At 40.9% G+C, this 26,107-nt stretch overlaps 1 protein-coding gene across 5 annotated transcripts in view; it reads right to left on the bottom strand.

Moving 5' to 3' along the window:
- Positions 1–10,594: 10,594 nt before the first annotated feature.
- Positions 10,595–26,107, bottom strand: part of PTPRC (protein tyrosine phosphatase receptor type C) — a 121,307-nt gene continuing 105,794 nt past the window's right edge. For all 5 annotated transcript variants that reach the window (XM_061161090.1, XM_061161092.1, XM_061161091.1 and 2 more), the window contains 8 exons: positions 25,250–25,399; positions 21,940–22,030; positions 20,592–20,725; positions 18,758–18,892; positions 16,187–16,309; positions 15,786–15,964; positions 14,073–14,208; positions 10,595–11,725 (listed from right to left, as the gene is read on the bottom strand). In XM_061161090.1, coding sequence (XP_061017073.1) covers positions 11,450–11,725; positions 14,073–14,208; positions 15,786–15,964; positions 16,187–16,309; positions 18,758–18,892; positions 20,592–20,725; positions 21,940–22,030; positions 25,250–25,399 — 1,224 coding nt within the window. In that variant the 3' untranslated portion in view covers positions 10,595–11,449. The remainder of the gene's footprint in view (positions 11,726–14,072; positions 14,209–15,785; positions 15,965–16,186; positions 16,310–18,757; positions 18,893–20,591; positions 20,726–21,939; positions 22,031–25,249; positions 25,400–26,107) is intronic.

The raw sequence follows: 26,107 nt of genomic DNA, 5'->3' as shown, positions 1-26,107 counted from the left end.
CCCCTCCCATTAATTCTTCTGGGGCATTGTTTTTCATTAGCTGCTTCGAAACAACCCCATTTCTTATCTTAAAACATGACAGGTAGAGTGTGAAGTTAATTTTAGGTGAAGTAAGAAAGCCAGGGAGACAGATCTTAGACCCAAACGTTTCTCTCCAAGACTTCAATGTCTACCCAAGAGCCTCCGAGGGTGATGCTGACCTGAGTATTGTTGAGATTCCTGCTGTCCCTCCTACGAGTTCCTCTCTGAATACACCCCAGGGAAACGTCCCCTTCCTGATGATGGCAGGAAGACCTCCCCAGGCTGCAGGCTCAGTGTGGCATAAGCAGTTAGCTCCACTCTCTGCAGGGGTTTGTGGCTGACCACAGCGGCACCCACAAATTTGCTTCCTTCCAGTTAATAGCACTTTCATTAGGATGTCCCCAGAGCCTACCATGGGCTTCCCTGGTAGCTCAGCTGGTGAAGAACCTGCCTGCAATGCAGGAGACCCTGGTTCAATTCCTGGGTCGGGAAGATCCCCCGGAGAAGGGCATGGCAACCCACTCCAGTGTTCTGGCCTGGAGAATGCCATGGACGGAGCAGCCTGGCGGGCTGCAGTCCACGGGGTCACAGGGAGTCAGACACCACTGCAGAACTAGTCACAGCACAGCACAGAGCCCACCGCGTATCAGGCGCTGGAAAGACAAGCGACAAGCTCTCTGGGCATGAGCTCTGTCAAGGCGAGTCCTGACGACATCAAGACGCAGACGCGAAGGGCCCCACAAAGAGGGCGGCGGCTGTTGCCCGGGCGGCGAGTGCCCGATGCCGGGGAGAACGGCGTTTGTTCTTCAAGGTGGGTGACTTGGATGAGAAACACGGTGATGAAGTTGAGGATCATCTGTTTTATCATCATCATCAAGTCAATATTTTACTCGTGGCGGCTTCCCAGGGGGCGCTAGTGGTAAAGAACCCACCTGCCAGGGCCGGAAGCGGAAGAGACGTGGGTCTGACCCCGGGGTCGGGACGACCCCGGGAGGAGGAAACGGCAACTCTCGCCAGTATTCTCTCCTGCAGAGTCCCACGGTCCGTGTAACCTGGTGGCCCGCAGTCCTTGGGGCCACAAAGAGGTGGACGCAAGGGAAGCAACTTAGCATGTGCAGCACAATATAAATTTATTTTGCAGACCTTGGAGATATCATGATTTCAGGTCAGACCACGGCCATAAAGTGAATATCTTAATGAAGGGAGTCAGTTTTTTTTTTTTTTTTTTGGTTTTCCAGTGCATATAAAAGCTTGTTTATACTGTACTGTAGCCTACTAAGTGTGCAAATGATTATATCTTTAGAAGTGTAAATTTCTTAATTAAAAATACTTTATTAATTTTAAAAAAAGCCATCACCTGACAACCCAGGTTTGCCACTAACCTTCAGTTTGTAAACAATGCAGTATTTGTAAAGTGTGGTAAAGCAAAGAGTAATAATAGTATGTCTGTGCAGAAGAAAACTGAAAGATGACTGACAGTGTAAAACACGCTTAGTGACCCTCCAATGTTCCTGCTACAAGAAGTTGGTACAGAAAGGATATACAAACAGATTCTGACATAGTTCTTGATTTTGAGCAGCTGAGTTTCCTGAGACACTCAGATGATAGTCATGGAATATGACATCGACAAAAACTACAGTAGAGTTCTAAAAACTGTGGAACGAGAGTAAGATGAAGGGGTGATGAAGTCTAGCTGAACTAGTAAGAAGATACTTAGAGATTTAGTGATATTTGGGATGTGTCTTAAAGGCATAGAAGTTTACCAGTCTGTGATAAGAACTTACTAGGTCTCCAAGAAAGGACAAAAGTCTATAGTTGAGCAAAGGAATTGTAGACTAAAAACAGATGATATAAGGGATAGGACAAAATGGTAATTAATATGCTCAGAGAATGTTTCCTATCATAAAGTATCAACATGAGATGATTGCAAATGGAGAGCCTGAGAATAAATTAATTAATCAAGTAATAAAAGATCTTATTAATAAAATTATATTTTAGAGGGAATAATCAATGTAAGGTAGAAAATGAAGTTGAAGACTCAGAGAGGAGAGCAAAAAATAATGTTTTACTTTAAGTGAAATAAACAAAAGAAAATTTGAGAATTAGGAAGTTCAATATAAAAACAAATGTATCTTTACCTTCCCACACACACATATAAAGAAGAAAATGAGATGGGGGAGGAAAAGAGAAAGAGATCTAGAGACTGAGAATTAAAAGAGGAACGAAATCATCAGAGACATGACTTAGGGAAATTTCCCCAAACTGGAAAATATTAGTTTCCATATGAAGAGGCCTCACAAGTGACTAAAAGAGTAACATTAAAAAGAAAACAAACAAAACAAAACCTGCCCACACCATGGCGCCTTATGGTGAACAATAGATCCTAAAATATCTCAGGAAGGAAAACAAGAAACCTCCAAAAACAGGTATCAGAAACCAAGTAGCATTAGACTTCCCAGAAGCAACAACTAATTCTGGAAATGAAAGAGAAATGCCTTTAAAAATCAGAAGGAATCTAACAGATGTATAAATTTGAGAAAATGTCCCCCAAAGAAACCATATGTATGGAAGAGAAATCCAAAGACACAGTTCATGAAAAAAATCATGGAAAAGTAAAATCTAAATATAAAAGTTGGAAGTGCAGAGAGTCCCAAAATAAGTCTCCTCATAAACAATCAATTAATCTATGGCAATCCTGAATCTTCATTGGAAGGACTGATGCTGAAGCTAAAGCTCCAATACTTTGGCCACTTGATGAGAACAGCTGACTCATTGGAAAGGACCCTGATGCTGGGAAATATTGAGGGCGGGAGGAGAAGGGGACGACAGAGGATGAGATGGTTGGATGGCATCACTGACTCAATGGACATGAGTTTGAGTAAACTCCAGGAGATGGTGAAGGACAGAGGAGCCTCACATGCTGTAGTCCATGGGGTCACAAAGAGTCAGACACAACTTAGTAACTGAACAATAATCTATGACAAGTGTACTAAGAATATACAATGGGGAAAAGACAGTATTTTCAATAAATCATGTCGAGATATATCTCACTGAATAACTTATAATGGAAAGTATATTTCAGATTCCTTTCCATTGTAAGTTATTACAAGATTTTGAGTATAGCTCCTTGTACTACACAGTAGGTCCTATTGGTTACCTATTGGAAATGTATTAGTGTATATATATTAAGGACTTCCCTGGTGGCTCAGACGGTAAAGTGTCTATCTACAATGCGGGAGACCCGGGTTCAGTCCCTGGGTCAGGAAGATCCCCTGGAGAAGGAAATGGCAGCCCACTCCAGTACTCTTGCCTGGAAGATCCCATGGACGGTGGAGCCTGGTGGGCTACAGTCCATGGGGTTGCAAAGAGTTGGACACGACTGAGTGACTCCACCACCACCACATTAATCACAAACTTCTAATTTACCCCCCATGCTTCCCCTTTTGTAACCATAGGTTTGTTTTCTGTGTTTGTCGGTCTATTTTCTGTTTTGTATATAAGTACCTTTGTATTATTTTTTTAGGTTCCACATTTAAATGATGTCATAGGTATTTGTCTTTGTTTGACTTACTTCACTTAGTATGATAATCTTTATTTCATTCTCTTTACATGGCTGAGTAGTCTTCCACTGTCTGTGTTTAGGTACCACATCTCTTCTTTTTTCAGATTTTATCTTTATTTTTGGCTGTGCTGGGTCTTCATTGCCGCACGAGCTTTTCTCTAGTTGTGGCAACTGGGGGCTGCTCTCCAGCCGTGGTGGGCTGGCTTCTCGTTGCAGTGGCTCCTCTCGTTATAGAGCACGGGCTCCGGGGCAATGGACGTTGTTGTGGCTCCTGGGCTCTGGAGCACAGTCTCAGCAGTTGTGGCGAACAGGCTTCATTGCTCCATGGCATGTGAGATCCCGGTCAGGGATTGAACCCACGTCTCCTGCATTGCCAGCCAGAGTCTTTACTCCGAGCCACCAGGGAAGCCCTGTATTGCATCTTCCTTATCCACTCCTCTGTCGATGGTCATTTAGGGTGTTGCTTCCACGTCTTGGCTATTGTAAATAATGTTGCAATGAACACTGGTGTGTGTGTATCTTTTTGAAATATGGTTTTCTCTAGACAAGTGGCCAGGAGTGATATTGCAGGATCGTATGGGAACTCTGTTTTTAACTTTTTAAGAAAGCGCCAAGCTGCTCTCTATAGTGGCTGTACCAACTTACATCTCTAATCATTGGAGAAATGTAAATCAAGCCACAAGGAAGTACCACCTCGTACCCATCAGAACGGCCTTCATCAGAAAGTCTACACATAATAAATACTGAAGAGGGTGGAGAAAAGGGGACCCCTCTTACACTGTTGGTGATAAACTTTTAAAAGTAATAGTAGTTCTAAGCTGAGAAGTTGTAAGAATGGAAGTGGGAACAGAGATAGGAGAAATTGGACCAATTCAGAGTTAATTGTCAGTAGCGTGATTGAAGTGAAGTCACTCAGTCGTGTCTGACTCTTAGCGACCCCATGGACTGCAGCCTACCAGGCTCCTCCATCCATGGGATTTTCCAGGCAAGAGTACTGGAGTGGGTTGCCATTGCCTTCAGTAGGGTAAGAGGTCTGAAATTAAAAGATGCTTGCTCCTTGGAAGAAAAGCTATGACCAACCTAGACAGCATATTATAAAGAAGGGACATTACTTTGCTGACAAAGGTCCATCTAGTCAAAGCTATGGTTTTTCCAGGAGTCATGTGTGGATGTGAGAGTTGGACTATAAAGAAAGCTGAGCACCAAAGAATTGATGCTTTTGAACTGTGGTGTTGGAGAAGACTCTTGAGAGTCCCTTGGACTGCAAGGAGATCAAACCAGTCCATCCTAAAAGAGATCAGTCCTAAATATTCATTGGAAGGACTGATGCTGAAGCTGAAACTCCAATACTTTGGCCATCTGATGTGAAGAACAGATTCCTTGGAAAAAACCTTGATGCTGGGAAAGATTGAAGGCAGGAGGAGAAGGGGATGACAGAGGATGAGATGGTTGGATGGCATCATTGACTTGATGGACATGAGTCTGAGTAAGCTCCGGGAGTTGGTGATGGACAGGGAAGCCTGGTGTGCTGCAGTCCATGGGGTGGCAAAGAGTCAGACATGACTGAGCGACTGAACTGAACTGAACGGAACTGAGGGTAGGAGGTCTGTTGCCAAGGTGGTGGCAGGAACTGGTGATGCTTCAGACAAACATGTGAAGTGAGTGCAGAGGGAGGAGGAGGACCTGAGCTCTCCATGGAAATTCCAGACTGCTCCCAGTTCATTTTTTTTTTTTCTCTTGTAAAAATTCATATCAAAACATGTCTTGCACTTGTAATAATTTTAGCTGCTACATAAAACACAAATCTCAGATAATATTCCTAGAAAGATATCTTATATGTAAATCTCCACATGAAAAATATGTAAATGTAGAATGATGTTAAATAATGAATTATTTACAAAGTATGTCATCTTGCAATGCTAAATAAGATTAATCTCTTCCTTTAACATTGTATAAATTTAGAGTCGATTTTATTTCTGAAATTTGCATGTTCTCTGAATGACTACAGGGCATTGGATTAAAATACACTATAAAAATCTGTAGAAAGAAGCAGTGGATTTTAGTAATTTGACTAAACTTGTCACTGATTTTGACCTTTTTTAACTTCCTGTATTTAAATTGTGAATAAATATTTTGCTACTTCTTGGGAGAACAAATAGAGTTTATTTACCACTGACTCTCATCAAAGAGAAATTTGACTTCCATGATTTAATGCTACTCTAAACAAAGAGAATACTGCCAAAGCCTGTTTTATTTACAGAAATAACTTGTTTCATTTAAGAAGTCATTTTATAAAACTAAAGCCAACTGTGAGCTCAGATGAGAAATGTTAGACTATATTAAGGGAAACCCACATGCTTGCACACACACTGAAAAATCCAGATGAAAGTGTACTGCTTTTATATCATCGATACGTACTTTCTCTCATAACTCACATGACTCTGGCTGCCGAGACAAAGTATTTCCTGGATGTGGAACTAACTGTGGTCACGTGTGGTGGTTGTGTACTTGAGTCTCCAAGAGGGACATCGAGTTCTTTAGGATTATTAGACATTTCAAAATAGTGTGGAAGAACATCATGATGAAGATTCTAGGACAAAGATCTAATGAGTTATTAAAGATCTGTAACCTAATCAGAGTGCATCCTCAGGGACATAATAGTGTAGGAGGGAGAAAAACACATGTTTTAAAAAATGTTGTAAAAATAACCATTGCTAAGATGTTCCGCAGAGCATTGCCTTATATAGCTAGCTAACTGTTCTTCGCTATTGTCTACAATTTTACAATTGTCTACATTGTAGACCCACTACAATGCATGAGAAACAATGGGAGGTTATCTGCTGAGTCAATCCAAAGTAACTCAAAGCAGATACTAGATGGCTGTTGAGTAAGGTTTTTTTTTTTTTAAACGTTTATTTTTGTATAACTTTCTATTGGACTTTAGTTGTTTTGCAATGTTGTGTTAGTTTCTACTGCATAGAAAGTAAATCAGCTACGCATATACATATACTCCCTCTTTTTTATATTTCCTTCCTACCACAGAGCATGGAATACAGTCCCTTGTCCTATACAGTAAGTGCTCCTTAGTTATCTATTTCATTTGTATTAGTTATCTATTTTATACATCAATCCCAATCTCCCAATTCATCCCACCACTACCCCCAATTTATGACAAATACCCAACTTTTAGCTTTAAATCTTCTGCATATCCTGTTTTCTATCCCTGTCTTTATAATGATTAAATATAAATGGAAACCCCCTTATAAAGGGATTTATTACGTGTCAATCTCTTATAAACATACTAATTCAATTCTCCGCTTTCTGTTACAACTTGTAACATGTGACAAAAGTCATGCAACATAATTCATGAGGGATGATTTAGTCTGAACTAATGAAAAATCTAAATTGTGAATTGCCAGGAAAAATTCTCAGTCTGCAGTCATCTAAGCACATCTTGAGGAAACCCCTTCCATGAGCCCATGTTAACCAGTGGGGGCAAGTTCTGTGGGCAACTCAACTCCATCCCATCTTTCATTCAAAATATTGGCAGGGCACAGACTCTTTCCCTCCATACTGTCTAACCTTCTCCCCATCTTACAGAGTGAGTGTGGTAACATCATGCAATCCATAAAAATTCAAGAGGATATTTTATTCTTTGACAGGTCATCAGCCTCTCTTGGTGGGGTTTATTATACCTAAGAAGTTCTATCGAGTCCAACAAGTTCTCCTTTCAAGGGAAATTAAATATCACATCCCAGAGGTCCCAATTATACTATGGTTAAAAGGAACATATGAATCAAGAAAGCCCTGGTTTTTCTAGAGGGAAATTCCTGTGTTCTTTTACAGAGGAAGCCTACTTCCAGATCCCTGGCATCCTAAGTTTGGGGACAGTTTAAGTCAAACCTAAGTTTAGGTCATTGGCAGGGCTTCCCTGATGGATCAAACGGTCTTTGGAAAAAACCCTAATGCTGGAAAAGATTAGGGCAGGAGGAGAAGGGAGTGGCAGAGGATGAGATGGTTGGATGGCATCACCAACTCAATGGATATGAATTTAAGCAAACTCTGGGAGATAGTGAAGGACAGAGACACCTGATGTGCTGCAGTCCATGGGGTCACAAAGAGAGGGACACAACGTAGTGACTGAACAACAACAGGTCAGAAGAACCAAGCTCCCTTGGACTCGCTCACCAGAGACGGGGAATGAGTCATAATCTCCATAAATGTGGTTTGCATTTTATGGTGCTCTGTTAACGTGCTTCAAATACTGATTGATGGGTCGTCTGACAAACATACTGAAATGTGATCTAAACAGTAAGAACTTGTTCTGATTACCAAACTGAGAGAAAATGGAACAATGACATTTGCGATTTATTGGTGGCTTTTCTTTCCTGGCACTCACTCTGGTGATGAGGTGATCTTTGTTTATATGCATTATGAGGACAATCCTTTCCCAGGGATGTTTAAGAGTGTGTTTGTTTTTGGATAATAATTTCAATGTTATGAGTTCAGCTAAGCTTACTACATTGTACAGCGTTGTTGAGAGAGCCATATATTTCCCATGATTTTGTTTTTGTCTTTGTTTTAATCATGGGATAAAGACAGCAAATAAGTTTAGACTGCTTTTTCCACTGCTTTTTCAAAACACATGAACAAAGTTAATACCTGGGAAGGCAGAAGGGAAGAACACAGACTCTGATGCCAGGAAGAGCTGGTTAAACCCTGTGTCTATCAGTTGCCAAAGGTGTTATAACAGGCCAGGCACCTAACTTCTCTAAGGCTCAACTCTTCATCTATAAAATGGAGGTATTACGAGCATGTGCTGCATAAAATTTATCTAGAGAAACAAATGCAGATAAAATAAATAAAATGCTTGGCATGAATTATACCTCAATAAATGTTATTACAGTAGTAATATTTCTACTTATTAAGAAATGATACAGGATGTATACCCCCTTGATTAGATTAGTGTTGATCCAAGAAAATGTAAAGCGGTTTGCAAAAGAAGGGTCTTCCCTGTTGGCTCAGATGGTAAAGAATCCACCTGCAAAGCAAAAGACCTGGGTTTGCCCCTGGGTTGAGAAGATCCTCGGGAGAAGGGAATGGCTACCCACTCCAGTATTCTTGTCTAGGGAATTCCATGAAGAAGGAGCCCGGCGGGCTATAGTCCATGAGGTCACAAAAAGTCAGGCACGACTGAGCAACCAACACTTCACAAAAGAAGGCCTATAGAAAATGGACCTTTAGCAGAATAAATATTTTCACCTGAAATAGGAAATGAAAAAAATCACAAGTTTGAACATATCTTTTGAAGAACCCTTAGACCCTTCCAACTGTAAAATTTGTATAAGAGAATGAAAGCATAGCCTTTTCTACTCATTTTAACAGATAGTCTTTTCCTTTGAAGTTGTGCATTTTGAAGGTCTTTATATCAAGAGATTTGTTGCAATTAGCCAGGGCAATTACCACCCACTTTCTTGGACCCAATAGAGTGCTATGAGAACATTTTATAACAAATCTCCAGAGTAAATTAAAAACTAAATTAAAAAGATCAGTTCTAATTAGTCATAAGAAATAACAAGCTTCATATGCAATGTTTTAGCAAGAACAAAAATAGATATGAAAGTATCACTGGGTAAGTATTAGAGTTCTAAAAGCTATCTAGGTCTCCCACGAGGCAGGCAGATTCTTTACTGTCTGAGCCACTGGTGAAGCCCTGTTAAGTATCACAGTTTTGAGTAAAAGCTAAAAGCTTACATTTAAAAAAGTATCATTGCAAAGACATTCAGCTAATATTTCACACAGTTTTATCTTTGCTTAAAATGTATATTTCTTTTCTGCAAAGATTCATTTTTCATAGTGAAATGTTAACGTCTTAGGAGTAATGAAGCTTCTGTCTGACCACTCTACCAGCTCATCTTTTACCGCAACTTCTCGTGTGCCCAAGAAAAACATGTTTCTGGTTTGCTTCTGTTAAACTATTGATAATAGAAATTACTATTGCTGTATTATCTAAGTATTTATTTTGTGTTTTCCCAAAAGGATAGACTCAAGTGGAAAATACGCATTTAAACACACAACGTTCACATTTTGAAGATGTCACTTGCAGCTGAAATCTCTAAAAAAAAAAACCTCTAAAATTTAACTATACTCTAGTGTAAATGGCAACTGATCAACTTTCTGTTAGAGAAACTGAGACACAGAGTTTGAATGAAAGAAGTGAAGGTCAGTTTTCTTTCTTTCTGGAGCTCATAGCTGCTGACTCCTAAAACCTCTTTTTTCATTAGTAACCAAACAATGTAAATTAGAAACTTGCTTCATTCTAAAATTCACTTCTCATAAGTTAATGGCACAGTACTATAAAATAAGGTAAAGATTTATTGCTAATTTTGTGTGTATAGTAATAAAAGAATTAGAAGGCTGAACATAAGACAAATGTGAGTTGAAAGGAAAGCAATTGAAAATGCACAGTTGAGACACTAAACTTAGTCAAGAGAGTGAAGATATAGCAAACCAAGCCAACTTAGAGGCAGTTTGTGGCCAATGTAACAAACTGATGCAGAATTCAATAAAAAGTGTTTTCTTTGTTACCTCTTCTGGAATTTTTTTCAGATTCCAAACAATTATTAAGACTATAGACTATAGATCTTTTTATAAAATGAGATCTATAAAGTTGTTACACAAATGTTAATTGCAAAAAGCCTATATTTTAATACATGCTTAGATAGTTCATAGATGAATGTGTGACACACAATACATTATATACAAGAAAAGATAGTAGTTTAATTTTATTGTGGTTGCTGTTATCAATTCATGGTAAAAAGTAGTCTAAATATTTGAGAAAGTAAATGCATTTCAGTGAAAGACAAGAACAAACTGCATATGCAATATTATCTACCTCCTATCAATGTCTTATTCCATAAAAATAGGTATGTTAGGCTTCATACGTAAATATTTAGCACAAATACATTCTAATGACCCCACTTTTGTCCTAAGGATTGAATACACATTACATTTATATAAAGATGTTTATTGAAGCTCAATTGTAGCAAACATATAGTTTTGGGTCAAAAGTATCAGGCAATGAATTTCACATATTATACAGAGAATAATCTGTGCTACAGAATTGTAAACACCATATGAAGATAACAAGATAGGCTTTCTTGAAATTTTAAATTAGATTAAATAAGCCTGAAATATTGGACTAAATGCTAACATATGGAATATAAGATTTCCAAATGTTAATTTAGTTAACTTCCCTGTAGTACACACATTCTATTTTTATGTCTATTTCTGGCAGCAAAATAGGAAATCATAAGACGTATTTCAGCAGGACAAGGAGGCCATCTTGAGGTCACTCTAGAAATGTACATGTCCTTCTTACTGGCAGCACACACAATTTATGATTTAAAAAAAATATATAACCTTTGAGCAAAGTTAATATTCCTAGGATAAAATATTGTCATTTTTCTTCAAAAACAAAATGGCAAAGTTTCTCAGAGCGTTTAGATTTACTTGAAAGCATTCTCCTCTCACTCACCCCCGCCCCCCGTGTCTGTCTGTCTCTTACACACACACACACACACACACACACACACACACACACACATACACACACAGAGGCTACAAAGAAGCTGCTTCTTGCTGGCCGACAGAGATGGATAAAACTTAAAATAAGCATAAGACTGTACAAGAACGCTTCAGCAAGACTGTCTTAAATATTTTTCTACAGTTGTAAAACAAAAGCTTCCCACAAAGACCAGTCCATGCCCTTTGTGAATTCACTGTGTATCTATTTTGCCTCTCTAGTTCTAGAAAAGTAGAAACCACCTGAATCCGGGGTCTGGAGCCGCCCCACGTCTGTCTTTCCTATGCACTCTGAGTTACAACCGGACTCGCGGGACCATTGGCAGCATGCTCAGGCCCCTCAGCACCTTCTGTGGGTTTGTCACCTCCAGCCTCTTTCTCTCCTTCCGGAGTCTTCTCCAGGGCCTCCGAGGGGCTTGTGCAGTTAGCATCCGGCTTAGTTTTGTCCACCTCATTATCAAATTCAACCTTATCTTCTGGATGCTTGCTTTTCTTTACTTGTCCATTCTGGGCGGGATAGGTGCTGGCAATGACGTCATACAGGAATTGGTATTGCTCCTAGCAAAGAGAAGAAGCCAAGGATTACACAAAAGGGGTTTATGTCCTTTTTTCTTCTTTTTTACATCAGATGAAAATAAACAAGACTTAATCATTTACTTGTGGAAGACTCTGGGTAACAGAAAACTATTCCCATGTGTTTTCATAAAAAGATTGTTTCAAATGACTCACTCTCCTTAGGGTTCTAAAGGACTGACCTTGTAGCCACGCCAAATCGGTGTTTGGTCCCCTCTCAGGCCATATGGGGACATCTCATTCCTAAGCTTTTGCAAAGGAACCCATTTTGGATGCCCATTCTCTTGGTTCATGCCTACATATCACTTAGCGTACGATCCAGAGTCTTTCAGGAAGCCAGTCTGAGCCCCTTGGGTTAAATTCAGTGCCCTCATTCATGTTCTAGTGATCTCTGTCATTTCACTCATGTGTTCAGTCACCCAATTGTGTCCAACTCTTTGTGGGACTGTAGCCCGCCAGGCTCATCAGTCCATGGGAATTTCTAGGCAAGAATGGAGAAGAAATGGGTAGCCATGTCCTTCTCCAGCAGATCTTCCTGACCCAGGGATCAAACCCGAGTCTCTTGCATCTCCTGCACTTGCAGGCAGACTCTTTACCACCATGCCACCTAATCATTTCTCTGTCATTTCACTTATGACATTGCTGAGTATCTGTCTGCCTTTTCCTCTCACTAAACAGTGAGTCTCTTAATGGCAAAAGCACGTAGTAGGCACTTGGTATACTTCTAACATCAATACATGCAAGGTCAAGGTCATGCACAAGTAAGAGCTGGCAGAGTTTGAGTGAGTGGTTAAGTCTGCACTGTGATGAGTGACTGACTCCCAGACCATCATCTGTGGTCACCACACTTAGGACACAACTTGGGTGGATTGGCACAATGCTCACTCAACAGCCTCTCTGTACCCATGAAGCAGAGCAGGACCCTGTGGTCCTCATCCCCCCACCCCCCGACCCCGGTCCTCTGCTTGCCCTTGGTCTGCGGAAAACCCTTAGTCAAAGAAGAAGTCTAATCAGAGAAGTGGGCAACAAAGGAAAACAGTCAAAGGAGACCAAATAACAACAGTGCAGTCAAGCATAGTCAAGGACCTTTAGTTCCTCGTCAAGGGCTATAGATGATACTCTGAGCCACATCCTGTGAGCTATCGTGTAGATACTGAAACCCCCGCCAGGCGGATAAGTTAACTACGGGATAACCGGACTGTAGCCACAACAGAAGCTGCCACAATTCTGAGACCTGGCCTCAGAGAAATGGGAAGAAATCAACCATGGAACTGAAGACTAACTGCATTTAAAACAATCAAGACGATGCTGGTCAGACCACCGGTGACCCCGTCTGAAGACGCCTGTGAGGGCTGGCTGTGCTGTGTCTGCACGCAGTCCCCACCCTCAGCCTATAAAAGCCCTTGCCCGCTGATGGTCAGCGGAGCGGGGGAGTCGGCTTTGGACAGGCGTGCACCTCCCCGCTGCCCCGCCTGCCAGCAGCCAAGATAAAGCACGCTTTCCTTCCCCCCAGCCCAGCCTCTTTATTGCACCTGGGTGGAGAGCAGCCAGACCCCACTTTCGGCTGCATCCACACCTCTTGGGAAACTGACTTTGCAGGCCCTCTGGACAAAAGGCGAGTCTATCCCACCTCTACACCTGAGCTGGCCTCGTGACTTGTTCAGGTAACGAAATGCAGGGGAAAACACGTGCCAGGCCCCAGCTTGGGCCCCCAAGGGTCTCGCTCTGCCTCGAGGAACTCCGCTGCCTTTATGGGAAGGGAACATGTCTGGACCAGAAGAGACATGTGATCCACACACCCCTGCTGCCACAGCTAAATGCCAGCCAACTGCCAGCCCAGGGGTGCTCGAGGTCCCTCTGGACAAGCCAAATCCCAGTGGACACACCAGTGGCAGCAGACACATGACGGGGCCTGGTCCGGGCTGGCTGAGCCTGGCGTGGGCAGCAGGACCACTCAGCTGATCAGATGATTGAATTATAATGAATGCTATACCTTTCTTCAGTCTCTAAATGCCACGGGCGGTTTGTGACACCACAACACAAATTGGTACAAGATTGAACGTGGAGGGGTTGGGGGGATTCATGAGCTTTTAAAGAAAGTGTTCTTCATGAACCCCCACCACACATCGCTAGCAAACTCCCATTAGGTCTCTTATTTATACTGATAACAATCCCATGTGACCCATCATGTAAAATGCGATTTTAAAGGAGAAGACTAGAAAAGTAAATAGAAAAGAAATAACAGAAAGGAGAGGATGAGAGGAGGGGGCGGGGTGGAAGGAGAGAGAAGTAAAGCGGCAAAAGCAGGTTAAAGGCACGGATGCGCACTTACCAAGCTGGGGACCATTCCTGGCCGAGCTTTGCGGAGCGACTTCACAGCTTGAAACACATCTATCACTTCTTCTGTGTCAGCGCTTTCCAAGAGGTTGAACAACGCGCAAAATAGTCCTGTTTGCTGAGATCCATCTCTATAAAAGAAAGAAAAGATTTTAAAAATTCTACATTTTATGGAGAAAGTGATATTGGGACAAAAATCAAAAGACAGAGATAAGAATACGCCCTTTGCTTCAGGTTTGCTGTAATTATTTTGTTCCAGTCTCTCAAGAGCAGGACGCTTCTGCTAAATGCATGTTTTATGCAAACTTTTTCAACCTGGGGATATAATAGTCCTTTAGTTTAAAAACTTACACTTTAAAAATATACTTTCTCCTGTTTAGAACTTTACTGATTACCATGCACTTTAATTTATATCTTAAGTTGTTAAGACACATATCATAAAGCCAACTTCATAGATGAAAATACTGAAATTTAGGGAAGATAAAAGCATGGCTAGAAACGGATGAAACCAGAAAAACTGGACCTGATATTCTATAAATTACTAAACCATCTGCTTTCTCTCCTCTCTTCCGCCTCTCTAGTGCTTTTTATTTTTTTTTCCACAAACATTAACAATTCTGCACCAATAGAAAAAGGATACCTAGTGAAATTATTCATTAAGGAGAGGGCAGCCAAATCACTTATCAAACTGTGAGAGGCATGTTACATTATAATAAAAATTCAATTTAAAGAATATTATTGGAAGATTTTTGATGTAAATAACCAAGGAATGTACAGTAGGTATTCATCTGTTCCCTAAGAAACACATACAGTTTTAAATACTAAACTTCCCTTCTTTAGTTTTCTTTCCATGTAAATTTTACCTTTGAAAACTCAAATATATGCCAAAAAGTAGTATTTGTTTAAGGGCTTGGTTGCAGTGTATGCAATTCTAATAATAATAATGAGGCTTTCTCAAAAAGCCTCATTTCTTTTAAGCACTTCACTAGATTTATATTTCTCACCTTACTTTACTATTTTAATTTCTAATTTAGTGTAATATTTTATGTAAATAGTTTATATCATTCATCCTTCTTTCAAACCTCTTATTTAAGGTGGAGACCTATCACAGATGAAATTTAAGTGTCTGAATAACATAAATTAAATAAAATCAAGTATTATTATGCATATTATTAAAATCTTTGCCTTTGGGGCTCTATTTAGGGAGTCAGGTGATGGGTTTCAAATCAAAGTTGCTAAGCATGAGATTTCAGTTAATAAATAACTTAAGATATATGTATTGGAGGCCAAACATTCAGTCCTCTGGATTCTACTGACAACTAATAGAGTGGCTCAATGCACTTATAAAGGCAGAAATAAAATGTAACATCTATCCATCCACTGTCCAAGCATGTTTCCATTCATCCATTCATTCAGGACAGGTGACATTCTGGGTTCAGCATTAGGCACTGAGTCAGGGATTGCATACCACTGATATTAAGGGACTCATAACCTAACATTACTGCACTAAAATATAATTATTTCTACTGCATTTCCACAATAGTTACACTGCTGGAACACAAGGGAGAGAGTGACTGACTCCCTAAGAGGCTTCCACTGCAGTTGTGCATTTTTAACTATTAGGAGAAATCGCCTTTAACAGGAGGTGTGAGCCAAGAGGTCAAGCAGGACGCTGGGTTTAGCACATGTCCCGTGAAACCCCACCGACCTGCAGTGGACGAGAAGAGGCACATTCCTGTGATATTTATTCCCTTCGGCAGAATTCTTCTTGGGAAGTTTTTGTTTGAGATTCTGGATCATCAAGACCAATTCTTTGGGTTCTGCGGGCAGCTCTTCCCCATTCCAGTTATTAAATTGGTACTGGTACACCGTTCGCGGATCTTTCCTCTAAAACCACGGGAGGGAACATGAATTCAAGGGAGAAACTCAGCCCATTCGATAAGTTGATTGTTACTTTTCCCTCTCAGTTACTTTCATTTAAATCATTAAAAAAGTTCATCCTGAAAACATTATATAGAGAGTTGCTTCGCTCTCATAGAGCAATGCATCTTAGTTTTTCAACCAGATCAATTACACCAAAGACACATACTCCTGAAATTGAGCGTGTACCTTGGAATGTCTCAGTTCAAAGGCACGGACGGTGTACGCTGAAGATTTGTTGGTGTCCTTCATGTGAACTTCCACATCTCCGTAGGTTTGCTTCCCTTCCTCCCAGTACTGAGCACAGGCTTCCTAGATGAGAAGGAACGTGACTCAGCATCAGCTGCCCAAGGGCCTGTCTGCTTGTCAACACGCTCGGAGCGCCACCGCTCTCCTCTCGGCTCTGACTATGGCCTCTTTCTCTCTCTTCTTCACTCGGCTCTGTTAAATGTGAAATGACTAACTGTGGGGCAAACTGAGTCCTCTTCATAAAAATCTAAAACCTACTGGAAGTATGCTGGACACCCGTCCAAGGGATACGCGGGGCTGGCTTGTGCAAGGAAGCCAGGGAGAGCCAAGGTGCCCAGCGGGCCACGGGCGCAGCTCTGCCACCCCAGGCTGGGTCTCAGCTTCGCTTTTCCCATCTTTCCGTGCCTCACCACCACCTTTTCAAAAAGGATGGACTGGGCTGGTGTGGTCATGACTCCTCCAAGAACTCAGGTCTCCCTGTCCCTGCAGGGGCCCGGGGGAAAGAGACTGCACCTTTGGAAGCTTCGTCTCTATTTTGTCTGTGTCAGCTGACTGTCTGAGGAAAGGGTCAGACTGAAGAATACATGGGTCACAGGAGCACCTGCTCCTTCCTCAAATGATGCCCACTAACTACAGACCCACAGCTGCTGACCACGATAGGCATCCCTGTCCGAGGCCCTGTTCCATTCCCTGGCTTTCCCAATTTAGTTGAAGGAAAAGATTACTAGAATCCCATGCCTTAAAGGAAAAGAAAAGAAAAGAACATAAAAGAGCTAGTGGGGAGCTGCTGGGTAACAGGGAGCTCAGCCCGATGCTCTGTGATGACCTAGGCGGGTGACGGCGGGTGGGCACGGAGGCTCAAGAAGAGGATACATGTGTCCTCACAGGTGATTCACGGGCACAGCAGAAATGGACACAGCATTGTAAAGCAATTATCCTCCAATTAAAGCTTTTGAAAAGAAACAAATGGAAAATGAAAAAAAGAAAAACATAAAAATAAAAAAGAACTATTTTCTATGCACGAGGATAGGGGAGAAGGGAAAAGAGAGAGAGAAAAAGAATACATATAGCCTAAGAGCATACTTATAAGAACATTCATTAAATAAGCTTTAACATATGTCAGATAAAGTGTTAGGTGCTAAAAACTAAGATGTACTGCCAGGAAAATCTTGATAACTTGTGGTATTAAGAAGAGGCTCAAATATATGTAACAGGCATTAGGCAGAAGATCAAATTAGGTCCAAGGTTCACCTCCAACTATAGAATTTTATGACAGTAACTATTACATGGATATAAAGAAGATGGGATTTAGGTATGTTTTTCAGGAGTTTTATCTTTCTAGAAGAATAGAATCAAAATGGGAAGAGAAGGCACATTTAGATATATGGGATGTCAGAAAATTAAAGCTCAGTGAGGGGAATATAAATGCTGTGTTAAGATTCAGTCAATAACTCTACTTGTCCAGAGTGGAAAGTGTGGAAAACATAAAAGCATAAAGAAATGAAAAGATATATTGGGTCTGATTATGGATGGTCTTAAATGTCAGACCAAAGAGGTGGATCTCTATCCTGCAAAAAAAAAACAAAAAATAGAATGAAGATGTGGCTGTCGTGTGCATGTGTGTGTGGTAAAAGTCACATAATCTAAAACGTAGTATCCTAACCATATCTACCTGCACGGTTCAATCTGTTGTGCAGTTCTCACCATCATCCATCTCCCCAATTTTTCACTTTCCTAAGCTGAAACTCTGTCCCCACTAAACACTAAGTCTCATTCCCTTCCCCACCTCCTACCCCCACCCAGCCCCTGGCACCTACCAATATACTTTCCGACTCTGTGAATGTGACTATTCCAGGTGCCTTGTACAAGTGGCCTCAAGCAGTGTTTGTCTGTGCCTACTGCATACTTTCCTGGTGACTCAGACAGTAAAGAATCCGCCTGCAATGTGGGAGACCCGGGTTTGATCCCTGGGTCGAGAAGATCCCCTGGAAAAGGGAATGGCCACCCACTCCAGTATTCTCGCCTGAGAAATCCAAGGACAGGAGATTGGCAGGCTACAGTCCATAGGGTTGCAAAGAGTCGGACACTTTCACTGCATACTGGAATGCATTTTAAATTTTACTTAATGCATGTCCTACAAACAAATTGTACCTTTTTTTTTCCCCTTTGTGCTATACAGTAGGTTCTCACCAGCCCCCTGCTTACACGGTCCGCTGTGTTTAGCAGAGGGAGGCTCAGGGTTGCTGTGCATTATTAGACAATCAATCTGTGAACAGTGGGCAGAGCTGGCAGGGGCTGGGGGAGGCAAACAGGAGAAATGGTCAGAACCCAGGTGAAAACTCTAGAGGCCAGCGCTTGGATGGAGAACAGGGAGAATGAACAAATGGAACCACGTGACAGGAGGATCACAGCGACTGGGATACAGAGATCCATCCAGTAAGTGATCCGGGAAAGAAGGATCAGATTTTATGACAGAAAGACCCGAAAGAAGAGATTCTCAAAAGCACAAACCTGGTCTCCACTCTTCAGTTCCGTCAGCATAACGATCACCTTGACTTTTCTTTGGAAGACCATCTGCCAGAAGTCACCGATGGTCTCTTTCAGCGGTCCCTGAGCCGCAATCATCACTTCAGGTTTCCAGTAACTCTTTAAACAAAGAAAAAATTGAGACCTGGTTACTGCTACTGATGAGGAAATAGTGGATTCTTAAAGCAACCATGTGGAAAGAGAGTCACTTAACTTGACGTCAGTGCTGTTACATATATTAAGATTCTTAGGTCCCATCCTGTGATGAACCATAATGGAAAAGAATATAATAAAGAATGTGTACATATATATGTGTGTGTGTGTCTGTGTGTGTGTGTGTGTATAATTGAATCACTTTGCTGCACAGCAGAAATTAACACAACATTGTAAAGCAACTACAGTTTTTTTAAAAAGTGACAGATTCTTAGGTTCATAAAACAATGTGATGTCTCTATAAAAGATAGTAGTTAATGATAATACTTGGCTACTAATGTGAAATCAAGTTTAGAAGACTAATGTAAAATCAAGTTATTTTAGAAAACTAACAAGTTTTTCCCTCCAAAAATGCCATTTTTTCCTTTGTAAAGCTTAATGTGATTGTTTTTTAAAAAGCATCAGTTCAGTTCAGTCGCTCAGTCATGCCCAACTCTGCGACCCCATGAATCACAGCACGCCAGGCCTCCCTGTCCATCACAAACTCCCGGAGTTTACTCAAACTCATGCCCATTGAGTCAGTGATGCCATCCAGCCATCTCATCCTCTGTCATCCCCTTCTCCTCCTGCCCCCAATCCCTCCCAGCATCAGGATCTTTTCCAATGAGTTAACTCTTCACATGAGGTGGCCAAAGTATTGGAGTTTCAGCTTCAGCATCATTTAAAAAGCATAAGCATTTCAAAATTGTCTTCATCATGCCTCTAATTTATGTTTATATATTTTTCTGCTAGAGACCCCTGGTAGCTCAGCTGGTAAAGAATCTGCAGGCCTGCGGTGCAAGAGACTCCAGTTCGATTCCTGGGTTGGGAAGATCCCCTGGAGAAGGGATAAGCTACCCATTCCAGGATTCTTGGGCTTCCACCAGCTCAGAATCAGCCCACAATGCGGGAAACCTGGGTTCAATCCCTGGGTTGGGAACATCCCCTGGAGGAGGGTATGGCAACCCCTTCCAGTGTTCTTGCCTGGGGAATCCCCATGGACAGAGGAACCTGGTGGGCTACAGTCCATGGGGTCACAAAGAGACAGACACGACTGAGTGACTAAGCTCAGACAGCATTCTTCTGCTATCTTATAACTAATATTCTATGAATATGTACTTTAAGAAAATTGGGAAAAGAAATAAGCTCAGCTTAGTGAATATGCAAAAAGTATTTACTGAATTACTTAAAGTTCCTTGCTTAAATTCTCAGTATACTAAAAAAAAAGGTATGTGACACAGACTCACTTAAATATTCAGAAAATCTGAATGAAAAGTTTTTAACTATACAAATACGCAAACTTGGATGGGTATCCGAGTATATATAAACATTTTTAAATATTTGCTTTTGCTAAAATTTCATTATTTTTCTAATTATTTTATAGTCATATTTGTCATAAATTGTAACTAATAGTATTGTTTTATATCAACTCATTAGGCTTTAACATCTAAGTATTGCAATAAGTTAAGATACAGTATTAAAAATGGAAAATTTCATGTCAGTGAATACACAGATATGGTCAAGTTCATCCTTCTTTTATAAAACCACTTAGTGCATGGCCATAAGAACATACGCATATTTTTTAGAGGTGGAGCTCGGGTTGGGTTTGGGAATGGTGGGGACTTACCATGACAAAGGAGGCATTGATGTATCTGCTTATCTCTTCCGAGTCACTGTCTTCGTCCGAGGACTCATCCGAGTCTTGCTCACTCTCCTTGCTCGTTTCCAGCTCATGTTTCAGGGCCACTCTGTTAAAGTCATCTGTGCAAAATAAAAATAAAGCTTAAATTTGATTTAAAAAATAAATAAATCTCTGCTTGACTGTCACGTGGAAACCAGAAAGTCATTTAGAAGTGACAGATTGCATTATGTATGCGTATTGATCTACATGGAATGAGATTCTGTTCCATTCTCATTGATTAACAAATTATTTTTTAAAACTCTAATAGAAAGGTGATCGATCCCAAGAAAGTCTCAGGAAAAAACATAGGACAGAACTCTATGTCACAATGTTCCATATGATTATTCCATATTTGATACATATACTTCAGTTTTCCATGAAATTGCATCAATCTGATGGATAAAAGTTTTAAAAAAACATCTGTAAGTTAATAAAATACATACCTTAGGTAAAACCTAATGTTTCAATTATATCTTATTAACAGTAAATTACCAAACTTAATTAAATGAGTACCTCAGATAAATAATTATTTCATCGAGAAAAGTATTTAGTCCACAATTTCTCACTGTTACTCAATTTCTTTAATTTAAAATAACCTGATCAAAGGATCTGATTAGTTATATCACCATCAATTCCATTTTTTAAACTGTATTCATAAGGACCTCTTCAGAAATTAATCAACCATGCATTGATCCAATTTATTAGGTTATCTATCTTGGGTTATATTTTCTCCATGTTAGTTTTAGTGTATGAATATTTATTTAGCAACTGAATAAAATTATAGTTGTATAGGTATGGTCCTATCAGTATACTTAAATAGCAAAAGATGCATGTTTTGATCTGTTAAACGTGATGATCAAGAGTTTATAGTATATTTCCTGCCTACTTTTAACCTCCTTGATGTAAGGATGGGATAAACAGAAAACGTAAAGGGAACAAAAGGATGTAACTTTGCTACTTGGCAATTACCCTGGAGTAAATAACTGCAATAAACTGAAGATGAGAGGCAAGCTGTAAAGAGAACTTGCCCCTTCCCCAGCCTAAGAGGTTACGTCTTTCTGAAAACCCATTTCTGAACTAAGAAAACACTGGCTACAGTCTCTCCTCCCAAGTCCCCTGTAAGTGTTCGGGGTTCAATGTATTTGCTGCAACTAAAATTCGAAGAACCTGTAACTATTCTCTGCTGTCAAGCAAATGTTGAAAAGTTGCTTCCCAAAGGTTTGCGTGTACGTCTCACATTAAAAAAATTCAAAGAACTTCACCATGACACAAAAGATAAAAATAAACTGCATACATGGAATGATGTTAGAATTCCTGTTTTTACTCTTATTTTCTTCTTGGTTCCCAATATGCTGTGTTCTCCAGCTCCTATAAGAAGGAAGTCTCTGAAGGAAAGAAATAGAAAGGAAACACCTTTTAAAATGTAGTCACTAGTTCAGTTTATTATTGTAGCATAAGATGTTCTGTGACGAAAATAATTTCATTAAGTTTTGTGAAATTTACATACGTTCTCTAAGGTCCCAGTGTTTAAGTTTGTCCCTGATCTTTTTTTTTTTTTTTTAAACTACTCAGGTCTTAAGTACTTTGACATGGTGAATTTGAACATATGCAATTATATAACAGAATATGTTTCCCAGTGAAGAGGTGCTAGATAGTAAAAAATGTATGGTTTGTTCTTTTATAAGTTAAAAGCACTGTACAGATATTGGCCATTCTCCATGTGGCGAAAACAATGTTAAATTATTTTAAATGACCCAAAGTCAATTCTCCCCCAGGATAAAGCATGCACAGATGACTTGGCTCATGCTTTGCATAATCAACACCTCATTTCTTTAAGCCCTCCACACTCTCTTCCCCTCTCCCTCCTGGTAGCTAATCAGTTGGCAAGAGCTGCCGTATCTCCGGGTGAAGCTCTCAAATCCTTCTGCGTTTCTCTCCTCCTGCTTAGGACACTTCCATTTCTCACTTGAAGACATCAGCAGTCTCTTCACTGGCCTCTTCACCTTCAATCTCACTTGCTCTAATCCTTCTAGAACTTCTCTCCGGTTTCTGGCAGCTTCCCGTCCTCGTCAGGAAGGAGCCAACATCCGCACAGTGCAGGGAGCCTCTCGGGAGGCGGCCCTGGCTGCCTGCAGCCTCCCTTCCTGCTGGGCCCGCTGCAGGGCGGCCAAACCAACCTCCTCCACCTTCGGAGGGGCCCGGCTGTGCTTTGATTCTCAGGAGGCTCGCAGGGGCGTTTTCTGCCTGGACTACCCTTGACCCTTTGTGTCACTCTGCTAACTTCTACTTGCCCTTTAGATATCCGTTCAGAGGTCGGTTTCTACTGGAAGTGCTCCCTGCCTGCAGCCTTTTCTTCCTAATAAATAACTTAAACAAGTATCTTATCTTATCCACTTAAACAAGTGGATAAATAGCCTAGGCTGAGGGATCTCAACACGCACAGTTGAGTACCATTATATTCACAGTTACACACACTCAGATATACACACTCAGTGGAAAAGACCCTGATGCTGGGAAAGATTGAAGGCAGGAGGAGAAGGGGACGACAGAGGATGAGATGGCTGGATGGCATCACTGACTCGATGGACAAGAGTTTGGGCAAGCTCTGGGAGTTGGTGAAGGTCAGAGAAGCCTGGTGTGCTAGTCCTTGGAGGTACAAAGAGCTGGACACGACTGAGAGACTGAACAGCAACAAAAACACAGGTACGCGTGTGCACATACACGTGTGCATGCATATACATTACGAACACATTTAGAAAAACTATGGTGCCTTCTCTCAAACTCAATACAGCACCTTGTTTCAAACCATACTCATGTCTTCACCTCCTATAATTTCCCTCCAATCTTCAGCCATCCAGAGTCTCCACTCCATTTTTGTAGATAGGTTTCATTCCAAAATACACATCACTTTAAAAGTTATGATTTCCACCATACCTGCTATGGAAAATTACCCCTATTCTTCCTAGCCATTTATTCTAGCACCTCCAATTCAGTAACTTGCAATCCTATCAAAACCTTTAACATACTGCTTTTACGACTTTGTCATTGTACTGCATGTCTTTCTGTGGCTCATATGCTCTTTATTGACCACCCACCCTAAATTATCCACTTGCAAGCACCCTCAGCTCCTTCACCACCCAACTTTCAATTTGTCACTTTAATATATACTAGATGTGCTTAACCCAACTACACACAGCCTCTAACCTCAAGGTTACTGCAGGAAACAAAAACCAAAAACCGACTGACTGACTCTCTTGGAAAATTCATGACCATAAATTTCAAAAGATCCAACAGTAATTTCTGGCCACCCTACCCCTTCACCTGGGAGATGGCTTTCCTTCTTTGATAGAACTATTTCAAATCATTTTCTCTTTCTTGAGCATGAACTCTTCTTTATGACTCACTTCTGCCCCACCCCCAAACTCTCAACCTATAATCTTACTTCATATGCTCTTAAGAAAGATGAGGCAATTAGACATGAACTGCCTCAATGTTTCACCACTAATCCACAAGCCAACCTCCATCTCTACCCTTACTTTCTGTCTCCCTGTCTGCCTAGCTGGAATAATTTCACCGTTTCTATCAGAGCTGTGGTTACCACCTGTGTGGATCACACTCACCACCCATGTCCACATACAAATCACTTTGATTCTTGGGCTTAGAAGCACAAGCTCAATCATATTTGCTCAGTCAAGAATCTACCCTTTCTGTTAGTGACTTTACTTATGAATTTTTAGATTAAATGTATAAGTATTTCAAACAGTGTCTGTGAATATGGAGTACAGTGGAGTTAGTGAATTAAATGCAGTGGAAAGAGCAAGAATAAAGAAGCACCTCTTACTGAAGACCAAGCTGGTAGTCTGCTGGTTTTTCCATCAGAGGACAGTCTTCAGGCGGATCATGTTACTTGGTGACTATCTCAAGCCCCACCCCCAAGCCCACCCCAGCCCCACTCTGATCCAAAACATTAAATGACTCTGCATCTGATTAAAAGCATGTTCCTGGTCTTGTTGTGAAAACTTCTAAATTGACCAGTTTGGTAGTTCACAGAAAGATTCGATAAACTGAAAATCAGATGAAAGAGAAAACTAGCAAAAGCTTTATGATGACTGGACAACTCTCTGAAATCACAGTGAGCCACTTCCTAGGTTAGTTTTCAGAGTAATTGCCTAATAAATAGGTTAGGACACACGTATTTATCCTTCAGTTTCTGTCTACCAGCTCCAGCCAGTTCCCGCTCCTAAGTCATCATAAACTCCTGTAATTATTTCCTTTACAAACCAAAACCAGATGTAGTTGTTAAAGGTGAGATGCTACGCTGCCTTTGGCGGGCCAATTTTGTGGCTATATACTATTATTTTGACACTTTATTTTACACCAGGTTAACGAGGAATGGTTAACATGTTGGCCGCAGCGTCAGATTTCTAGATTTAAACAGGTTTCCTACCTAATAGTTTTGTGTTTTCAGGCATTTCTCTTAAACTCTCTGTGTCTTAGTTCCCTCATCAGTGCTCCATGTTACGGCAAAGACCGAATACAAGAGCCAGGCCACGCGTACAGGTCAGAGCTGGGAAACAGACAGAGGTTCAGGTGGGTGCTGTTACCTGGAACTCAGCCTCCAGTGGGGAAGGCTCACTGGGCGGGTCTCTTTTCTTCATGTTAGACAGGTATGGGTGTAACTCAGACAGGCTCACTTCTGTCTCCCCAAACTGATTGTACTCCACCAAGGCCTGGTGAATCAAGATGTACTGTGCCTGTCATTTCAAGGAAGGATAGAGACAGTTAATTTATCATTTACAGTCCAGTGAATCACATTTAAATAAAGTACACATCCCCCACATTTGGTGCATCTGGAGACAATGTATGCAAGAGAACATTGGTATCTGCCACATTTAAATAATCTGGAAGTTGGCACTCACAGTTCTCTGGGAAATGAGTAAATTCCATCTCAGATTATTTTGCCAGGCAAAAAAATACAGCTTCACAAATAGATTAGGCATCTATAATGTAGGTTATAACTTCTATTTTATTCCTAACAGTTAAAAAACACTATCTGTTACTTCCTTCCAGGACTAGTGTTGAGTTAGTAAGTTAAATTACTAAGATATAAAACTATAAAGTTCCACATTGTATCTGAGAGGAAAAAAAAGCAAGTTGATATTCCATAGAACACATTTTTTAAAAGTTTTCTAGCACCTTTTAAAATAGAGATTATATGAAAGAATCTGCCTGCTTTGTGGGAGACCCACGTTCAATCCCTAGGTTGGGTAGATCCTGCGAAGAAGGGAACGGTCACCCACTCCAGTATACCTGGGGCTTCCCTGGTGGCTTAGATGGTAAAGAATCTGCCTGCAATGCAGGAGACCCAGGTTCAATCACTGAGTTAGGAAGATCCCCTGGAGAAAGGAATGGCAACCCACTCCAGTATTCTTGCCCAGAGAATCCCATGGACAGAGGAGCCT

The sequence above is a fragment of the Dama dama genome, chromosome 14 (genome assembly GCF_033118175.1).
Source record: "Dama dama isolate Ldn47 chromosome 14, ASM3311817v1, whole genome shotgun sequence".
Lineage (NCBI taxonomy): Eukaryota > Metazoa > Chordata > Mammalia > Artiodactyla > Cervidae > Dama > Dama dama.
Note: the sequence above shows the minus strand (reverse complement) of the source record. Positions and strands in the feature narration are given on the sequence as shown.